Source organism: Leptopilina heterotoma, unplaced genomic scaffold (assembly GCF_015476425.1).
Source record: "Leptopilina heterotoma isolate Lh14 unplaced genomic scaffold, ASM1547642v1 Lhet_6, whole genome shotgun sequence".
Lineage (NCBI taxonomy): Eukaryota > Metazoa > Arthropoda > Insecta > Hymenoptera > Figitidae > Leptopilina > Leptopilina heterotoma.
The window spans coordinates 2,043,154-2,062,380 of record NW_025111137.1 but is presented as its reverse complement, the minus strand read 5'-3'; the positions used below and the strand labels follow the sequence as shown (position 1 = coordinate 2,062,380).

Below are 19,227 nucleotides of genomic sequence, written 5' to 3'. Positions count from 1 at the left end.
TTTTTTATAAACGTAATCTCAGGTAATTCATATATTTTACTTACCCAACCCTGTGCAGTGAACATGTGAACCGCGCATTATGTCAGCCATGTTTGTTGTTTACTTCCTAACCTACTTGACAGACTTTGCTTCAAAGAAAAGCGCCTGTGATTTAGGCTGGAGTCCCATGACAGCGTTTTGCGTTGCGTTTTGTAACTAGGCCATGAGTGTGAGAGAGATACAGATATAGGTTTGCTCTATTTGCACTCATTGCCTAGTTACAAAACGCAACGCAAAACGCTACCATGGGACTCCAGCCTTATTATTTTATATGACAAATAAAATATTATTCCAGTTTTAGTGATTTTCGTTTAATCTTTCAGTATTTGCAGAACAATTCAGTGAATTAAAAATGATAGTAAACTTTTAATCGTCTTTGTCTCAATTATTAATAACAAGGAAATTTAATTTATAGGTTAGAAAACATTCATGTTTACAACCTTTACAATTTTTATTATTAATTCTTAAATAAATTTAGTTCTCATAAATGAAAATCTGGTAAAGTTTGAAAAAAACTATAATTTAAAACAATTTAAATTATAATTACACGATTAATTATTTTATTAGGACAAATATTAATAAATACATAGTATTTAGATAAACATTTTTCTTTTTGAGAATGTAAGTAAATAGAAAGATCATTTACTTACACATTTTTTTATAGATTATTAAAAATGCAAGCTGAAGTTAAAGCGATAGTTGAGCAATCATTAAAAAAAGCTCGAGAACATGATTCAAGAGGAAATGTTGGTCAAGCTTACGCTTATTTTACAGCAGTTGTTGAATTATCGCCTCAAAATCGTTCAACAGTGGAAAAAGAATTTACAGATGTTTTATGTAAGTTATTTTTTATATAGTTTTATTAAAAACCACTATTGTTCTTTCGTTTATTTAAATATTTGACTTTTTGCATTTGAGTTTTCTTTCTTTTGATATTTTTTATTAATTTTTTATTTTAAATTAATTAACAAATTTAATTAATTTTTAAAATTTTGTATCTACTTTTATTATTATTTTCTTTTTACTGTTTTTCGTTTTTATTGCTTCCTTTCAAATTAGTTTTAATCAATTTAAAAACATATTTGTTAATTTTATATGAAAGAATCTATTAGCATTATAAATTTATTAGTTATTTTTCCAATTTTAGGTGAATGGGGCATGCAATTGGAACAAAATAATCGAATGAAAGATGTTATAAAATGCTACGAACATTCTTTAGAACATTATCCAAAAAATTCACGAATGCTCAATAATTTTGCTGCCCATCTTTTAAGGTAATTATAATATAATAATGATTCTATCACTCGGTTTTCAACACATAATTAATTTTAAGGTAATTGTTCCTCAAAAAATTCTCCATTTTCAATTGAAAAAGAATTCTGAATTAATATTAAAAAAGTTCTAAATTATAGTATAAAAAAATCTTAAATTATTACAAAAAAAATTACAAATTAATATAAAAAATCCTAAATCAATATAAAAAAATTCTAAATTGATACAAAGCAAATTCAAAATTAATACAGGGTTGCCACAAAAATTTAATTTTGTTTTTCCATGATTTCCAAACAAAAATTTTTTATTTCCCTGATCCTAAATAGTATGATAATATTCTGATTCATTCTAAAAATCATTAGTTACTCAAAAAAATGTTCTATAACATTTATTTACCAATTTATTTAATTGTAAAATTATTCAAAAACATCAATAACTTCATTTTTAAATAATTGTTTATAGTCAATGATTTATAATAATGATTATTAATCATTATTATTATTTTTCCATAGGAATTAGGACTTTCAAAAATTTCAAATTCAAACCTTTTTGAAATTCAACAACTTGTAAGAATATTCTTGTAAAACATGAAAAAATCGATCGATTTCTTCATTTTTTATAAAAGATGTTCGAAAGATAAAATCATTATTTTATACTATAAGAATATTGTTATTGTAACTTTTTCAAAATTATTTTCATCATTTCAATTCAATTATTATTTTCTACAATTACGAATAAAATTCGTAAAATATGTAAATACATTTTTTTAAAAAAATGAAAATACGGAAATTAAATTAATTTAAAAAATTTTTAAAATAAAGGAACGAAGAACCGACGAAGGCGATAAAATATCTGAAACAAGCTCTGGAGGCCGACCCAAATTTTCTACCAGCCGAGAGAAATTTACAAAATGCTTACAGTATGGCAGTCGATCGTTGGCATTTTCCAATGCTCAATGACAAACAGCGGAATCATGCTTTCGATAAAGCGATAAGAAAAAAAGTCGCCCTCGATTATGACACGGTACTTGACATTGGCACTGGTACAGGTTTATTAAGTTTATACGCACGTGACGCTGGTGCAAAGAAAATTTACGCCTGCGAAAATTCCTCAACAATGACGGAAATTGCCAAAAATGTATTACACGAAAATAATGCAACACAAGTGAAATTAATTCCAAAAATGTCCACGGATCTACAAATACCGGAAGATATTCCTGAAAGGTTTGTTCAATATGTATTGTTTTTTAAAATTAAAATCTTTTATTTAAATTTTAATAATAACTGTAATTTTAATTTGTCAAAATATTTAGCAATTGAAATTAAACTCGACTTTCAATTTAATTCACAAAAATTTAACGATTTAAATTTTAGAATTATTTTAAATTTATCCCCCTGATGATATTTCTAAATATTATTCTAAAAATGATCTACTTTGTAATTGATCTTCCCTTGAATTTTTTTCGATAAGGATATTCACTTGAATATGAAATTTAATTTATTTTAAATAACTTAATTTTTCAAGAACTATCACACGATTATTACTTGTAAATTATTAACAAATAATTTTACATAAAAATTCCAAAAATAATTTCATTTTATGAGAGTTGCGATTACAATTTTGTTGTAATTTGTTGGAATTTTAGTAGATTTGCGTTTACAATTTTTATAATTAATTGAATTTCAGAAGGTTTCAAAATATTCAAATTGAAGTATTCGAAAATTTGAAATAGAATTTAATATTTTTTCTTAAAAATTCAAAAATTAATTGAATTTTACTAAAGTTGAGAATTTAATAATCATTTTTTTTGTTTGGAAATCAGGGAAAACAGCATAACATTTTTGTGGCAATACTGAATTTGTTGCGAATGAGAAAAATAGATTTCTCAAGTTTGCCACAAAAATTCAATTTTGTTTATCCCTGTTTTCCAAATAAAATTTTGACTTTATCCCTAACCCTAAAGAATATTCTAATTCACTCTAAAAATGATTAGACACTCAAAGAATGTTCTATTAAATAAATATAATATTTCAAATTAAAACCTTTTGAAATTCATCTATTTATGAAAATTGTAAACGCAACTCTTTTAAAATTCAATTAATTTTGAAATATTTTAGTAAAATATTATTCATTAAATAATTTATAAGTAATAATTTTATATGATAGTACTTCAAGAATTAAGTTATATTTAAAAAGAAATTATTGTTCGAGATAGAAAAAAATGAAGGTTTTATATTAGAATTCGTGGTAATTTCATAGTTTAGGAGGCAAAACAAAAAAGACACAAAAATTCGAAATTTTCTTATGAATTCTAAAAATTTAATTTCTTCCAGTAATTTTAATAAAAATCCCTTTCATCGACTTATATTAAAAAATTACGCCTTTTTCGTCTTTTCTTACAAATTTTGTAACAAAATACCACATTTTTAGTATAAAATGCAACTTATTTCGATTTCAATAGTGTGAAAAACTATAGAAAAAAAAAAAAAAATTTTTGGAGAAAAAAACCATGTTCAAAATTTTTAATTAAAATTCTTCAAAAAATTAATTAGTTTTTTTTAAATTCTACAAAATTTGTTTTTTTTAAAAACTATAGACAAATCTTTGAAATGTTATTTTTGAATAATTTTTCTAATTAAATTTTTGAAATATACAATTTAAAAGATTTTGAATAATTGAAATTTTGTAAAATTTAATTGAAAATAAATCATTTTTTTTTCAAGTATTTTATTACAATTTTTGAAAATTTAACTTTGAAAGAATTTTAATTGGAAATTTCCATTCTAATTTTTTAAAATGTAATTATTTTTAATATTTTTGATTACATACTTCCGAAAATTCAAATATCTACATAAAAAAAATAATAATATTTTAGAATTATTTTTAACATTTTGGAGAAAAAAACCATGTTCAAAATTTTTAATTAAAATTCTTCAAAAAATTAATTAGTTTTTTTTAAATTCTACAAAATTTTTTTTTAGAAATTCAATTATTTTCGAAAAATTACATTACAATATTTATAAAAAACTAATTCTTTGAATCGTTTTATCATAATTTTTTAAGATTCAATTACCTTCGAACAAAGTAAATTAAATTTTTTAAAATTTACTTTTTTAGACTTATTAAAATTTCGGAGAAATCATTTTTAGTTAAAATTCTTCAAAAATTTGATTATTTTTTTATATTTTCTAAAAACTCAATTATTTTGAAAAGATTTTATCAAATTTCAATTATTTTTCAAACATTTTACCAAATTTCAATGTTTTAGCCATTTTTTAATTGTTACGTAATTGTAAAAATATTGTCTTTCAAAAATTATTTAGAAATATTAAAAATTATTAATTTTAAGAATTTCTTTATTAAGATTTTTGAAAATATTCTACTTTAATATTTAAAAAAAAAAATTGACAGTTTCAATTATTATAAAAATTAAATTTTTGTATTGAAATAATTGAATTCTCGAAGAACTTTTGGAATATTATTAAAAATTAATATAGATAATTGATTTAGAGATGAAGTTTAGTTCAAAATTGTAGACAATAATTGAATTTTGGAAGGGTTATAGTTATAATTTTTAGAAATTAATAAACTTCAGAAGTTGAAATTTTTTAAATTTTATTTCCCGTGAAAGAAGAAATAAAAAGTATTTAAATTTTTTTTTAGCAAAATTTTTCGAGTTTTGATTAATTGAATTTAGAAATCAGTGAAGAATCAGGAAAATACAAAATAACACTTTTTGTGACAACACTGAATTAAATAAACGCCTTTTTTTAATTACTAAAGCCAAGGCCTGGAAATTGAAAATTATTAGAAATTTTTTTTTTTAAATTAAACTTTATACCTAATATAAAAAATATTCAAAAAATAAAAAATTAGAAATTGGTTTAGAAAAACGGTATACAAAAAAGAATATAGGTGAGAATTAAAGTGATAGGTAGAAAATTTAAAAAAGGTGTCAATCTGTGATCTTTGCCTTTTTCTTAAAAAAAAAAATTTCCATTTCCATTTCTATTTCTTTTTCTCTTTTTCAGAGTTAAATTAATCGTGACGGAAACGTTTGACGCCGGTCTCTTTGGCGAACTCGTTGTTCCAACATTAATTGACGCCCACGAGAGACTTTTATCCGATGGAGGAATTGTAATACCCTCAAATGCAACACTCTTTGTCGCTGCCATTGAATGTGAATATATTCGATTTCGCTCGTCAGTAAGATTTCACAATGTTAATCAACATTTCGGTGTGTTGAATTTCAAAAAAATTTCCCTCCTACCCGACGAGTCATATTACGATACGGAAAATTTGCAAAATGTAAAAATTTCCCACATCACTGAACCGCGTGATATTTTACATGTAAATTTCAATGATCACGAGGAATTATCATCATTCACTGTGGACGGTTTAAAAAATTTCCTTCACATTGAATGTCGTTACGATGGAATAATTGACGGTCTCGTTGCATGGTTTAAATTGCATCTTGACGAAGAAATAACAATAGATTCGTCACAGGGTAAAACATGTTGGCAAATTGCCGTTTTTCCCTCAATTCCAATGAATTGTGTTCAAGGTGATAAAATATTTATTTCCGCCGAAATGGCGTCAAATAAATTGAGATGTTTCTATACGAGAAAAAATTGTTCCGAAGAAATTGACGAGGAAATTATTTTTCACGTGAGCAAAGAAGTGATTATGTTTTTAAATGATAGAAAATATATTTCGTCGTTGATAAATGAGGCTTTGAATGAAAGTGATGAAGTTGAAACTATTTTGGATACTTGTCCATTTCCAATTTATGGACTAACTGTGATGAAAAATAATTCTAATTGTAAAATTTTATATTATCAAAGTGACGATTTGATGCTTTGCACGTGTATTAATAAAGTATTTGAGGACAATCAAATTAAAGGGGAAATTCGTTTTATTAACGATTTCAGCGAAATTCATTCAAAATTGGATAGAATTTTTATTCACAATTTTGATATTAAAGGCGAAATGAAGGATTGGGGACAGGAAAGTTATCACGATTCTTTCAGGTAAGATTTATTTAAAGAGACATTTTTATTTAATTTCAAACTAAATATTTATTAATTTTAATTATTATTATATTATTTATCATAATTTTGCGTTAATTAGTGAATTTTTTAAAAAGTTTAACAGATAACATTTATATTTAAAAAATGTTATAATTTTTGTGACTTTTATAAATTTGAATCTGAAATAAAAAAAATTAAATTCTTGTAAGAAATTTTATTAACAATTTTTTAAATAATTGAATTTTTGAAAAGAATTTTATTAAAATTTTTAAAAATAATTGAATTTTTGAGAAGCATTTTATTAAAATGCTTGAAAATAATGGAAATCTTTCGGAAAATTTAATTAAAATTGTCTTGAAAATAATTTAATTCTTAAAAAGAATTTTATTAAAATGTTTGAAAGTAATTGAAATCTTTCGAAAAATTTAATTGAAATTTGTTGTAAACAATTGATTTGCTTCCAATAATTTTTTTAAAATGTTTTAAAATAATTGAATTCTTTCCGGAAATTTTATTAAAATTGAAATTAATCGAAAATAAGTGAATTGTTCTCAAGAATTGTTTTCAAATTTTTGAAAATAATTTAATTCTTTCCAGAAATTTTATTACAATTTGTTGTTGTATAAACAATTGAATTGTTTCGAAGAATTTTATTAAAATGTTTGAAAATAATTGAAATCTTTCGAAAAATTGAATTAAAATTAACTATTCTTAAAAAGAATTTTATTAAAATGTTTGAAAGTACATAATTGAATTCTTTACAGAAATTTCATTACAATTGAAATTAATCGAAAATAGTTGAATTGGTTTGAAGAATTTTTTTCAAATTTTTAAAAATAATTGAATTGATATTTTTGATGATATTGATATTTTAAAAGAAAAAAAATGTTTTTTGCATAATCGTCAGATTTGACGTTGTAAAAAGTTCGCTTCTTTACTAACTTTATTATTTATTTATATGTATTATTTATTAATATTCTTTTGTTTCTAGTTGTTTACTAAATCCAAAAGGTAGTTTATTACCGTCTAAAATATTTCTAATGGGCCAATTAGTATTTTCTGAAGATTTGCCAAAAATGGTTAGAGTTAAAAATTCAAATCTTCAAGGGCATGACATAAATTCGGAAAAGGTATTTCCCACTTTTTTGTAACTAAAAATAAGAGCTGTTTTAATACAATTTTTTTAACAAATTTTTTACTAAACATTTCATTGTTTAATATTTTTACATATTTTTTATAAAGAAAATTAATTTAATTTAATTAATTCATTTAATGTCTATTTTATTAAATATTTTACAGAATTCTGACGATGATAATTCTTCTGAAAGTAATTCAACTATTTTAGACGAGAGTAATACAAATTACAAAATTGCTGAATTTATCAACGAGTACAAAGTGAGTTTTTTTTTCTTTAAAAAATAATTTAAAAAATTTAATATTTCTCTGAAAAGTCTTATAACTCTTAAAAATTACTTTTAAAATTAATAAATTTTTTTTGCTATTTTGTTCTATAAAAAATCATTTACAAAAATTTTTCATAAATTCTATTTTTCAATATTTGCAATTAAGTTCAAATAGTAAATATAGTTAAAACAATGGATTTTTATAAAAACAATATAATAAAAATATATCACACTAAATTTATAAATCCAAACAAAATAACAGCACAATAAGTTCAATTAAGTTTACAATTGCAACGATTTTCTAAAAGTTAACTCGAAACAGTTTTTTCTTTTAAATAAAATTAATCACAATTAAAAACTTTAATTACAATCAGCAAATTAAATTACAATCAAAAAAATTATGTTCATTTAAAGAAATAATAATAGTAATAATAACAACTAAAACGTCGAATTACAATAGAATAAGAGAAATAAAAAATTTGTAAAAATTCACAGATTAATCAAGTATTTGATTTGAATTCGAGTCTTTATCAGCACGAAATAATGTCCGAGGTGAAAGAACTTTTGGAAATGGACGAAACTGAAATACGCGAGTGTGTTGTTAATTTTGGAAAATTTCAAGCAACGAAGAAATTACCAAATGCTCTATTAATTTGGTACAGAATTCATTTGTCTGAAAATAATGTGTGCGAAACAAAACGAGACGATTCATTTATGAATCATATGGCTGTGGTATTAGACGACGAAATAAAAAATTCCGTTCAATGTGACAACGAAGTAGCTATTAAAATTCTTCAAATGAGAGATTTAATTCGTATCAGTGTTGAAAGGTATGACTGACAAACAAAAATTTATAATTTTTAAATAAAAACCGCTTTTATGCAAAATAAATTAAAATTAAGTTTAAATTTAGTTTAAACTTCAATAAAATTTTCATTTCTTAAATTAAAAGAAATTTCAATTTCTTAATTTAAATAAATATTCAATTTTAACTCTTTTAAAATTTTATAAATTGTTCATTATTTTAATTGAAAATTATTTATTTATTTTTTGTTGTGATTATTTTTTTAAATCCAATGATCCAAATATTTCAATTATTTTAAAAATCAATTATTTAAGAAATTTCGAATTATTTTAAAAATTCTATAATCAGAAATTTAAATTATTTAAAAATTCAATTATATTTTCTACTTAATTAAAATATTTTTGTAATCCATTTTCATAGAATTGAATTCTATTACAACTCCAATTGTTTATGAATTTATTTTCCTTAATTCAAATTACTATTTAAATTCAATTTTTTTCATTCAATTTTGAATGAATTTAATTAGAAACTTTAAAGAACTTAGTTTTTTGAAAAATTTTAATAATTCAAATTCTTCTGAAATTAGTTAAATTTTTTAATACATATTTTAATTAATTATTAAAAATAATGAATTTATAGAAGAATTTTAGTTACAAACACTAAAAATTGAATTTTTGAGAAGTTACAAATGATGGTAGAAATTCAATTATTTTCAAAAGTATTAAAACTCTTCGCAGAAATTCAATTCCTAAGTTCAAAATTTTTTTTAAAATTTCAAATATCTTTATAAATAATAAAACTCATAGCAAAAGTTAAATTATTTCTAATGCAATTTTAATCAAATTAATCGAAAAATGTAATTATTCTTAAAAATGTTATTAAAATTCGTCAAATGAATTCAATTGTTTAATAGCGTAGTAGGTGTAAGGAACACGTGGTGATGATTTTCAGTAAAATAAATAAAAATAACACAATTAATTAAGAAAATATATAGAATTTTAATATAAGATAAGTCGATTGAATACGTGATTAATCTCACAATAGTTTTCGAATTGATTCTTCGATTATTACATTATTAATTTCGAACTCGCACTCGCCCTTCATACTTATTCATTCGCTTACAGTTTCATACTAAATTACTAATCGTACCTTCAATATATTGCGCGCCTATTTCGTATTCTTTCGGAAATATTCGTACTTATTTTATTATTCGTTCTCACTTGATGACTATTCGCTAACATATTTAAAAATTTGTTGATAAAATTCTTTATGAGAATTTAATTTTAAGAAACATTCAATTTTATTCAATAAATTATTTATTTTTGTAATTACATAATTGGATTCTCGTAAAATTTTCTAATAAACATTGATTTTAACATGATTTTTTGTTAAAATCTTAGATAATAATTGAATATTAAAAGCATTATAGCGTGGATTTTTAGTAATAATTGAATTTTGAAAAGGTTTCAGATTAAAATCTTTGAAAATTTGAATTTTTCATTTTATTAACTAACAATTCTGTAGAATTAAGTTTTTTAAAACAAGTTTAATTGAATTTTTTTTAAAAATTATTTGAAGTTTTTCTTTTCTAATATATATTTACCTAGTTGAAGAATTTCTGAAAAATCAAAATTCAATAAAATTGAGTTATAATTTATAAACAAATAGATTTGATAATTCTCAAAGAACTTTTTCAAAAATTATATAAAATAATTGATTTAAAGAAGAATTTTAGTTAAAAATTGTAGAAAATAATAATTGAATTAAAATGATGAAAATAATTTTGAAGAAATTACAGTAACAATATTTTAATATTTTCATCACAAATTCAATTAATTTCGATTAATTTAAATTTTAGTAAAATTTCTGGAAATAATTCAATTATTTTCAAAATTTGGAAAAAATTTTGAAAGAAGTTGAATTATTTTCAATCAATTTAATAAAAGTCGTCATAATAATTGACTGTGAGTCGAAGACTCGGAGTGATCGATTTCTTTATGTTTTACAATAAAATATTCTTACAAATTGTGTGATTGCAAAAAGTTTTGAACTTGAAATTTTTGAAAGTCCTAATTCCCGTGTAAAAATAATAATGAGTAAATATTTATTTAAAAAAAGAAGTTATTAATGTTTTCGAATAATTTTACAATTTTTCAATTCGTAAATAAATGTTATAGAACATTTTTTTTGAGTAACTAATCATTTTTATAATAAATCAGAATATTCTCTAGGGTCAAGGGAAATAATCAAAATGTTTGGAAATCAGGGGAAAAAGGAAATTAAATTTTTGTGGCACACCCTGATTTTCGAAAAGAAAACTACATTCCATTCATTATACTGAAGAATTAAGAAACAACTCTGCTTTCTTAGAAAAATATTTTCTATATTTAAATTTGTTAATTAAAATATAATTGATTTACATTGTGCTTTCTTTATCGTGCTGTCGTGCAAGTCACATTGAAGAGTAAAAGTCTTAGAAGAATCAGTTTCGCCAAAAATTAGTCGCCAATCATCATCAAGTGATAGCGACACATCCTCCAATTGTAAAAAAGCGGGAGAGGAAGGTGGAAAAGGCCTACAAGAATAAAGTTTTGCTAAGGAAAGAGAGGGCAACTGATAAAGTAAAGGAAAACACGATAGCATTAGCACGATACAGAGAGATGAACTGAAAATTAGACCGAAGAAGACAGAAAATACATGGTACTTCTAGAGCAGATGAAATTTCCGAGAAATCGGAAGAAAATGAAGAATATCTTTTACAGCATGGTTCTAAACATCGTCATAAAATTTATTACTGTTACAAGAAAGGGAATAATCTTCGATATAGGAGAGACAACGTCGCGAAAGAAATCGGTCAGTTGACTGGTAAATTGAGAGAATGCGTCAGTTGCAACATTATAATAGAATCGAGAAGAGAGTTGTATAAACTTCAAGAGAAGCTTGATTATGAAATAAGGCAAAATGATTTACTCATCGATAAACTGAAATGCCAAGAAAAAATGATCTATTAGTTTCTTGGCGTCAGGTATTTAAACTAGAAATTTAAATACTAGGACACATACATGTTTACTACTTTAAACGCCCATTTTTAAATTTACATATCTATTGCTTTTTATACATTACAAATGATGAATTGTTTTAAATGTGCCTTTCATTATAAATAATTCTTTTCGTACATCTAACAGAGATTTTGTACCAACTGATAATTCAATTATATTAACACTTTACTTTGTAAAGATACTTTTATCTGCTAAATATTAAAAACAAAAATTTTATCTTTATTGGAAGTATAATTTCGATAAATGAATAATTATATCAAAATTATTACAAACATAATCGATTTACATTGTATTATATGAAATAATTTACAATTTGCTAGGAATAATTTGTGTATCTAGAAAATTTGTAATAATTGTTGACACCCTTTCCGGATGATTATTATGAACATCGTGATTGCCCTCAACAATGTGAAACTTTAATGATTTAATTTTTTTCAAAAGACCTATTCCCTCCTCAATTCCAACCATTTTCGGCACAGTATTCACATGAATTGACGTTATTATAAATAAAAAGGGCACATTAATACGACTGTAAAAATTTAAATATTGCTCAAGTGAAAATATTGGCCTCACTGTCATTTTCAATCTTGCATCACGATTATATTTGTATTTATCGTCAATTTTCGTCACTGCCCGTTCAAATAATTCCTCAGCCGCTGAATCGTTTAAACAATGCATTCTCTTGTATTTTAGCGCATAAATCACATCATCGTAGGAATGAAGTCTTATCGATTTATCACGATAAATTATGAGGGCATTCTTTTGAAGATCCTGAACTCGCGCTACAAGTCTATCGCCACTGTAATCGGACGGCAATCCCAAATCGAGTGCAATCATTTTTTTAATCCTTCCCGGATAGAGTGCCAGGTAAAATGAACCAATAATTCCACCAAGACTGTGACTGAGATAAATAAATTCTTTCCAGCCTAATGATTGAACAATGAGTTCAATGCAAAGAGTGTAGTTGAAAAAATCAAGTGGAATGCCAGCGGGGAAATGCGATGATAATCCATGACCCGGTAAATCAATGCAGAGGTAATAAAATCTATCGGGAAGAAGGGGAATTAGTCGATTAAATGATCCTGCATTGTCCATTATTCCATGAACAACAAGAACTGGATAATTTCGAGGTGAACCCCAGCCTTTCGCTGCCACGTGACCCCATGGAACTGGAAAACGAATTTCTTCAATTGGAATTTTCTCTGACATTGTGAGAATTTCTCCCTCTTTTTTTTATTTTTTCTGAAACAATTTATTTATTTTTAAAAGTTGATTTAGAAAAATTTTTTAATTTAATCAGGGCTTGAACAAGGTCTGTAAATTTGCTTGAAGTCCGTAAAAGTCAGTTTTCTTCCGAAAAAGGTCCGTAAAGTCCGTAATTCGATTGAGAAAAGACGAAAAGTTCGTAAATTGTACGATATAATTTGGAGAATTTTAGAGAAATTACAAATGATTCCAAAAATTCAATCATTTTCAAAAGTAATAAAACTCTTCGCAGAAATTCAATTATGTTTAAGAATTTTTTTAAATTCTCGTCAAAATTTCAATTATCTTTATAACAGGGTGTCCAGCGATTCTTTAAAAAAAAATTCAAGGACTTTTCAAGGTTTTCAAAATTTAAAATAATTTTTTTCAATGTCCATTTTTAGGGTACTAAATTTTCAAAATATTTGTTATTTATAATCGAGTATAATAGTGTATTTCAAGTAAATTTTTACTTACTGTCTAAATTTGAATTAGTAAAAATAATTACTAATTTGATTTAGTCTTTAGTGACTGACTTTTTGCTTTTGAATTAGTAAATTTTACTAATAAATAATCATTTCTACTAATATTACTAGTGAAATTTACTAATTAAAAAGCAAAAAGTCAGTCGCTAATTCAAAATACTAAACATTTTTACTAATTCAAATTTAGAGAGTACTTATAAACAATTTTATAATTTCTACATACAACAGTTATTCGTAAATAACTTTAAATACAATTTATTAATAAAATATTAGAAATATAAAGAACATCGATTTAAGAAACATCAATCAAAATTGTTTTTAAATAATTGAATTCTTTTGAGAATTTCTATTAAAATAATTGATATACAAATTATTGAATTAAGAAAAATTTTTGAAAATAATTGAAATTTTGCAATGAATTTTATTAAAATTTTTGAAAATAATTGAATTTTATTACTTTTGAAAATAATTGAATTACTGCGAAGAATTTAATGGCAAATTTTAAAATAAATGATTTTTGCGAAAAAAATTATGCAAATTTTATTTTAAATAATTGAATTAATGTAAAATTTTATTTTTTTAAATAATTGAAAGTTTGTGTAGAATTTTTTAAAAACTTTTGTTTAATAATTAAATTCTTTCGGGAAATTTTATTGAAAACCATCGAAGTAAGAAAACTTTTTGAAAATAATTGAAATTTTCCCATGATTTTCATTGAAATTTTCCCATGATTTTTATTAAAATTTTTGAAAATATTCGAATTCTTGTAATGAATATTATTACTTACGAAAAATAATTGAATTTTGCAATGAATTTTATTAAAATTCCTCAAAAAAATTGAACTTTGTCGAAGATTATTATTATTATTTATTTATAAAGATAATTGAATTTATTGTTGACCGTAATTTTTTAAATTTTTTGAAAATAATTGAATTTCTGCGAAAAATTTAATTCATTTTTAAAATAATTGAAGTCTTCTGGTGAATATTGTTATTTATGAAAATAATTGTATTTTACAATGAAATTTATTAAAATTCCTGAATATAATTGAATTTCGGCGAAGAATTTTTATATTTATAAAGATAATTGAAATATTGAAGAGAATTCAACTTAAAACATTAAGGAATTAAATCTCATTTTTAAGAATTTTAATTTTTCAAGGTTTTGTCATAAAATTCAAGGTGTTTTCAAAGTTTTCAAGGAGCAAAAAAAATTCAAGTACTTTTCAAGGTTTTTAAGGTTTTCAAGGTAGCTGGACACCTTGTTATAAATATAATAAAATTCTTCTCCGAAATTCAATTATTAATTATTTTCATAAAATAATAAAAATTTCACAGGAATTCAATTATTTGAACATTTTTTTATAAATTTCTTCTCAATAATTCAATTATTTTCATAAATAATAAAATTCTTTTTAGGAATTCAAATATTTTCGTAAATAATAAAATTCTTTTTAGGAATTCATATTATTTTCATAAATAATAAAACTCATAGCAAAAGTTAAATTATTTGTAATGCAATTTTAATCAAATTCCTCGAAAAATATAATTATTCTTAAAAATTTTATTAAAATTCGTCAAAAGAATTCAATTATGTATTTAAAAATTTATTGATAAATTTCTTTATAAGAATTCAATTTTAAGCAACATGCAATTATTCAATTAATTGTTTTTTTTGTATTTAAATAATTGAATTCTAGTAGAATTTCTCTATTAAAAATTGATTTAAGAATAGATTTGAGTTAAAATTTTAGATAATAATTGAATATTAAAAGCATTGTAGCGTGCATTTTTAGAAATAATTCAATTTTGAAAAGGTTTCAAATTAAATTTCGAAAAAATAAAAATTTCGTAAAATTGAATTATAAAAAAATGGATTTTCTAAATCTCAAAGAACTTTCTAAAAAATGATTAATTTAAAGAAGAATTTTAGTTAAAAATTATAGAAAATAATAATTAAATTGAAATGATGAAAATAATTTTGAAGAAATTACAGTAACAATATTTTTATGATATAAAATAATGATTTCATCACAAATTCAATTAATTTCGATTGATTTCAATTTTAGTAAAATTTCTGGAAAGAATTCAATTATTTTAAATAAAATTCCAATTAAATTTCTCGAATAATTTCAATTATTTTCAAAAATTTGAAAAAAATTCTTGAAAACAAATTAATTATTTTTATTTTTATTAATTTCAATTTTGATAAAATTTCTGGAAATAATTCAATTATTTTGAAACATTTTAACAAAATTTTTTTTAAAAATTTAATTATTTTCAATTTTAAAATTAAGAATGCGTCTTATGCGGGAAAACGTATTAAGCGGGAAATAAAATGTATGTCTTTAATTGCAGGGACCACTATAAATGAGCGTTTTAAGCGGGAAATCGTATTAAACGGGAGCGTATTAACCGGGTTCTACTGTATTTTCAAAAATTTTTTGTAATTTTTGTCAATAATTCAATTATTTTCAATTGATTTTAATTTTAACATATATTTTATGGAAAAAATTGTACTAAATATGAAAATAATTGATATATTGCTAAGAATTTAATTAAAATTTTCGAAATTATTAAAATTTCTTTGAGTTTAATTAAAATTGTATTGAAAATATTTAAATTCTCATAATAAGAATGTAATCACAATTTTTAAAAATAATTGAATTTTTGAGAAGAATTTTATCAAATTTTTAAAAATAATTGAATTATTTAGAGAAATTTTATTAAAATTGTATTGCAAATAATTGAAGCTCTGTGAAGAATTTTATTAATATTTTTGAAAACAATAAATAATAATAATAATTGTCTTTTTCTTTAATTATAAATTGCTAATTTATTTTGTATTTAAATTTGAATTTTATTAAAAATTATTTTCAAACTAAAATATTATTTAAATTAAAATATTTTTTAAAATTATATTAATTGAATATATTTTTTCTTCAAACTGAATACTTTTTGTAAACTCAATTCTCTTAATTTTAATTATTTTTAAACTTGATTAGTTTTTTATTTCTTAAAAAAAATTAATATTTTTTTTTACAAATCATATTGCATTGAGATTAAAATTAATTGACTGAAGAATATTTCTTTTTCAATCAAAGTAATTATTAAAATTAATTTATCATTTAATTATGAATTAAGATAGAAAAAAGAATAAAATACTGCTAAGAATATGTAATTTTTTTCTATAATTAATATTGTAAATATAGATAATTCTTCCTTTCTTATAGTTGGTCGTTAACATAATAGCAGAGCAAATGAAGTTATAGAGGTACGTTTTTTTGTTATAAATCACATTCTGCAATATCTGCAATAATTTGCATCATTTCTATAAATAATTTACTTTAATTAAAATAACTTAAAATATCATTATATCCGATTATTTAAATATAAAAACAAACAATAATAAATAATAAAATTTTTTCAAGAAATTAAAGGGCTAAAATTTTAATACCATTTAAATCAACAAATAATAATAATTTTTTTTTATAATCTGCAATATTTTTATATATTTTAGATAATTTATTTATTTATATTGAAATAATGTTTAATTTGACAAAATTTATAAAAATAGGTTATAATTACCGTTTTATAAATATTTGAAAACAATAACAATGTTGCAAAATTGTTTAGAAAACTTTTGAAAAATAAGATTGTTTCCGTCTTCTCACTTGGAAGATTTTTGACTAATCATGCTGATCAGCATGATTACAAGTTTGTATTATGTTGTTTATTTTTCATCCAAAGAAAAAGTGAGCTCTTATAACCTTATAAAATGATTGTCTAAAAACTATTGGCAAAGAGAGTGAGAGAGAGAAAGAGAATTGACAACTGATAATAATTACTCAGGGATGGAACGTACTGTTTAAGAGTTCGACAAGCATCATATATAATTGAATCTAACTAGAAAATTATGTGATGTTCACATTACCTGCATTTCAATCAAAAACCTCATGAAATTTATTAATTATTTCTAAAAACTGCAACTATAATTCTTCCAAAATTCAATTACTTTTTTAGAATTTTTTTGAATAAAATTTTTAAAAAACTTTAAGAATTTTTAAAGAAAAATAATGTAGGAAAAATTTTAATATTTTTATAGATATGTACTTTTGCTTGCCTTAAATTTCAAAAAAATTTATTTAAAAAATTTTTTTAAACTTAATTAGTTCCTAAAATTTGTGTTTATAACGCTTTAAATATTCAATTATTTTCTAAAATTGTAACTGAAATTTTTTTAAATCAATTTCTATCAGAATTCAATGACGAGAATTATTGAATTATTTAAATAGAATAATTTTTGTAAATTCATAAAATAATGTATTTTAAAAAATATAATTACATTTATAGAAAATTTTTAAACATGGAAAATAAAATTCTTTAAAATATAAAAGTTTACAAAATTTTGAATTTTTTAAAAATTATTTTCGAGAATTCAAGTATATACCTATTAAAAAAATTTTAATTAGATACTATTTTTCAAAAACCTAATTTTTTCAGAATTTTCAAATTTTAATCATTTTTGTAAAATAAACATTTAAATACTTAAAGTTCTTTACTTACTGAAAATTTTGAAATACTTTTAATGTAAAATCATTGGAAAAATTTTTTATGAGAATTTGAACTGCAAGTCTTCCAAAATTCAATAATTTTTTTCGAATTTTTGAATAATATTATTAAAATCTTTTAATTTTTAAGGAAGTTAACTTAAATATTTTGATATTTTTACAGCAATTAGAATTTCAAAGATTTCAATGTAAAAAATTTATGAAATATAATTATTTCTATAAAGAATCCTATTTTAACATTTCTTATTATTTTCTAAAGTTTTAACTAAAATTCTTTTTTAATAAATCAATTCTCATCAGAATTCAATTATTTAAATACAAAAATAAATAATTCACAGAATAATTAATTATTATTTTCAAAAATTGCAACTGTACATTGCACAAAATTTCATTTTTGGGCCTTCAAAAAATGAATTAATTCAAGTTTTTGGAAAGGTAACTTTAATTTTTCTTTACGAATTATTATAATAATAATCAATAATAATAGTAACTTATTATTTTTTTTTTTAATAAGGAGGAAGGATTAATAATAACAAATTATATCTTTTTAATTTTTTTTGGCTAAAATGTTTTCCTGGAAAACTTAAAAAATAATAATATTTAAATAAATAAATAATAATTAATAATAAATGCAGTTATGTAAAATTATAAACAATTATAAATGAATAAATTTACAAAATAAAAAAAAATTATTGGGATTTTAAAATCAAACTTCATCCTAAAAAGATTTTAGGGTTACTAATTGCGAATTTGAAGTTGTTTTTCAAAAATTCAAAATGGCGGATCCAATATGACGATTGACGGACAAATTTTTAATAATTGATCGAATTTGCTTGAAAGTTGTTATTCGGGGGTCTTCGGGGTCGCTGGTTACGAATCTGAAGTCCTCTTTCCAAAATTCAAAATGGCGGATCCAATATGTCGGACGAACTTTTAATAATTGAATGAATTCACTTGAAAGTCGCTAGTCGGGGGTTTTTGAGGTCGCTGATTACGAATCTGAAGTTGCTTTTATTCAATTAACGTTATTTTCTTAAATAAAAGTAACTTCAGATTATATGAGCGCCATATTAAATCGGCTATTTTGAATTTTGGAAAACGGACCAAATCGATAGGCGTGTGATTCTACCCTTATAAGCTTAAATAAAGTAATTTACGTAACAAACTTACCGTTTACTGCCAGCCAGAAGTAACTACCCAATCCTGATTTGACCGCCGGTTTCTTGTTTCTTTTTGTTTCTTCCAAAAGGAAGGTTATGTACCTATAACAAAAATAGCCAAAAAAATATTAATAAAAAAAAAGAATGAAACGAAACATT

General features: G+C 22.2%; 2 protein-coding genes across 4 annotated transcripts in view; one reads left to right on the top strand and one right to left on the bottom strand.

Annotated features, from left to right (window-relative positions):
- Positions 1 to 271: 271 nt before the first annotated feature.
- On the top strand, positions 272 to 16,601 carry LOC122509241 (protein arginine N-methyltransferase 9-like). Of its 2 annotated transcripts, none has more exons than XM_043623163.1 (9): positions 272 to 454; positions 704 to 876; positions 1,187 to 1,313; positions 2,133 to 2,534; positions 5,343 to 6,341; positions 7,333 to 7,471; positions 7,641 to 7,736; positions 8,240 to 8,574; positions 16,571 to 16,601. In XM_043623163.1, exons 2-9 carry the CDS (start codon positions 714 to 716, stop codon positions 16,584 to 16,586), a joined length of 2,277 nt encoding a protein of 758 aa, XP_043479098.1. In that variant the 5' UTR covers positions 272 to 454; positions 704 to 713; the 3' UTR covers positions 16,587 to 16,601. The 2 variants fall into 2 exon arrangements, with proteins under 2 accessions (XP_043479098.1, XP_043479097.1); XM_043623162.1 differs by lacking the exon at positions 16,571 to 16,601 and adding an exon at positions 10,781 to 11,652.
- LOC122509242 (serine hydrolase-like protein 2) overlaps positions 11,805 to 19,227 on the bottom strand; it is a 104,448-nt gene continuing 97,025 nt past the window's right edge. Inside the window, exons 2-3 of one of the 2 annotated variants that reach the window (XM_043623165.1) lie at positions 19,079 to 19,170; positions 11,805 to 12,850 (exon numbers count right to left, since the gene is read on the bottom strand). In XM_043623165.1, the coding sequence (XP_043479100.1) occupies positions 11,915 to 12,817 (903 nt within the window). In that variant the 5' untranslated portion in view covers positions 12,818 to 12,850; positions 19,079 to 19,170 and the 3' untranslated portion in view covers positions 11,805 to 11,914. Of the gene's footprint in view, positions 12,851 to 16,925; positions 17,162 to 19,078; positions 19,171 to 19,227 lie in introns of those variants that run through there. The other variant, XM_043623164.1, reaches the window with a different exon arrangement.

Coding starts and splice junctions, on each gene's coding strand:
- LOC122509241 (XM_043623162.1), top strand. CDS start 714: ATGCAAGCTGAAGTTAAAGCGATAGTTGAGCAATCATTAAAAAAAGCT. Junction 1,314..2,132: donor TTTGCTGCCCATCTTTTAAG/GTAATTATAATA, acceptor TTTAAAATAAAG/GAACGAAGAACCGACGAAGG. Junction 6,342..7,332: donor AGTTATCACGATTCTTTCAG/GTAAGATTTATT, acceptor TTTTGTTTCTAG/TTGTTTACTAAATCCAAAAG.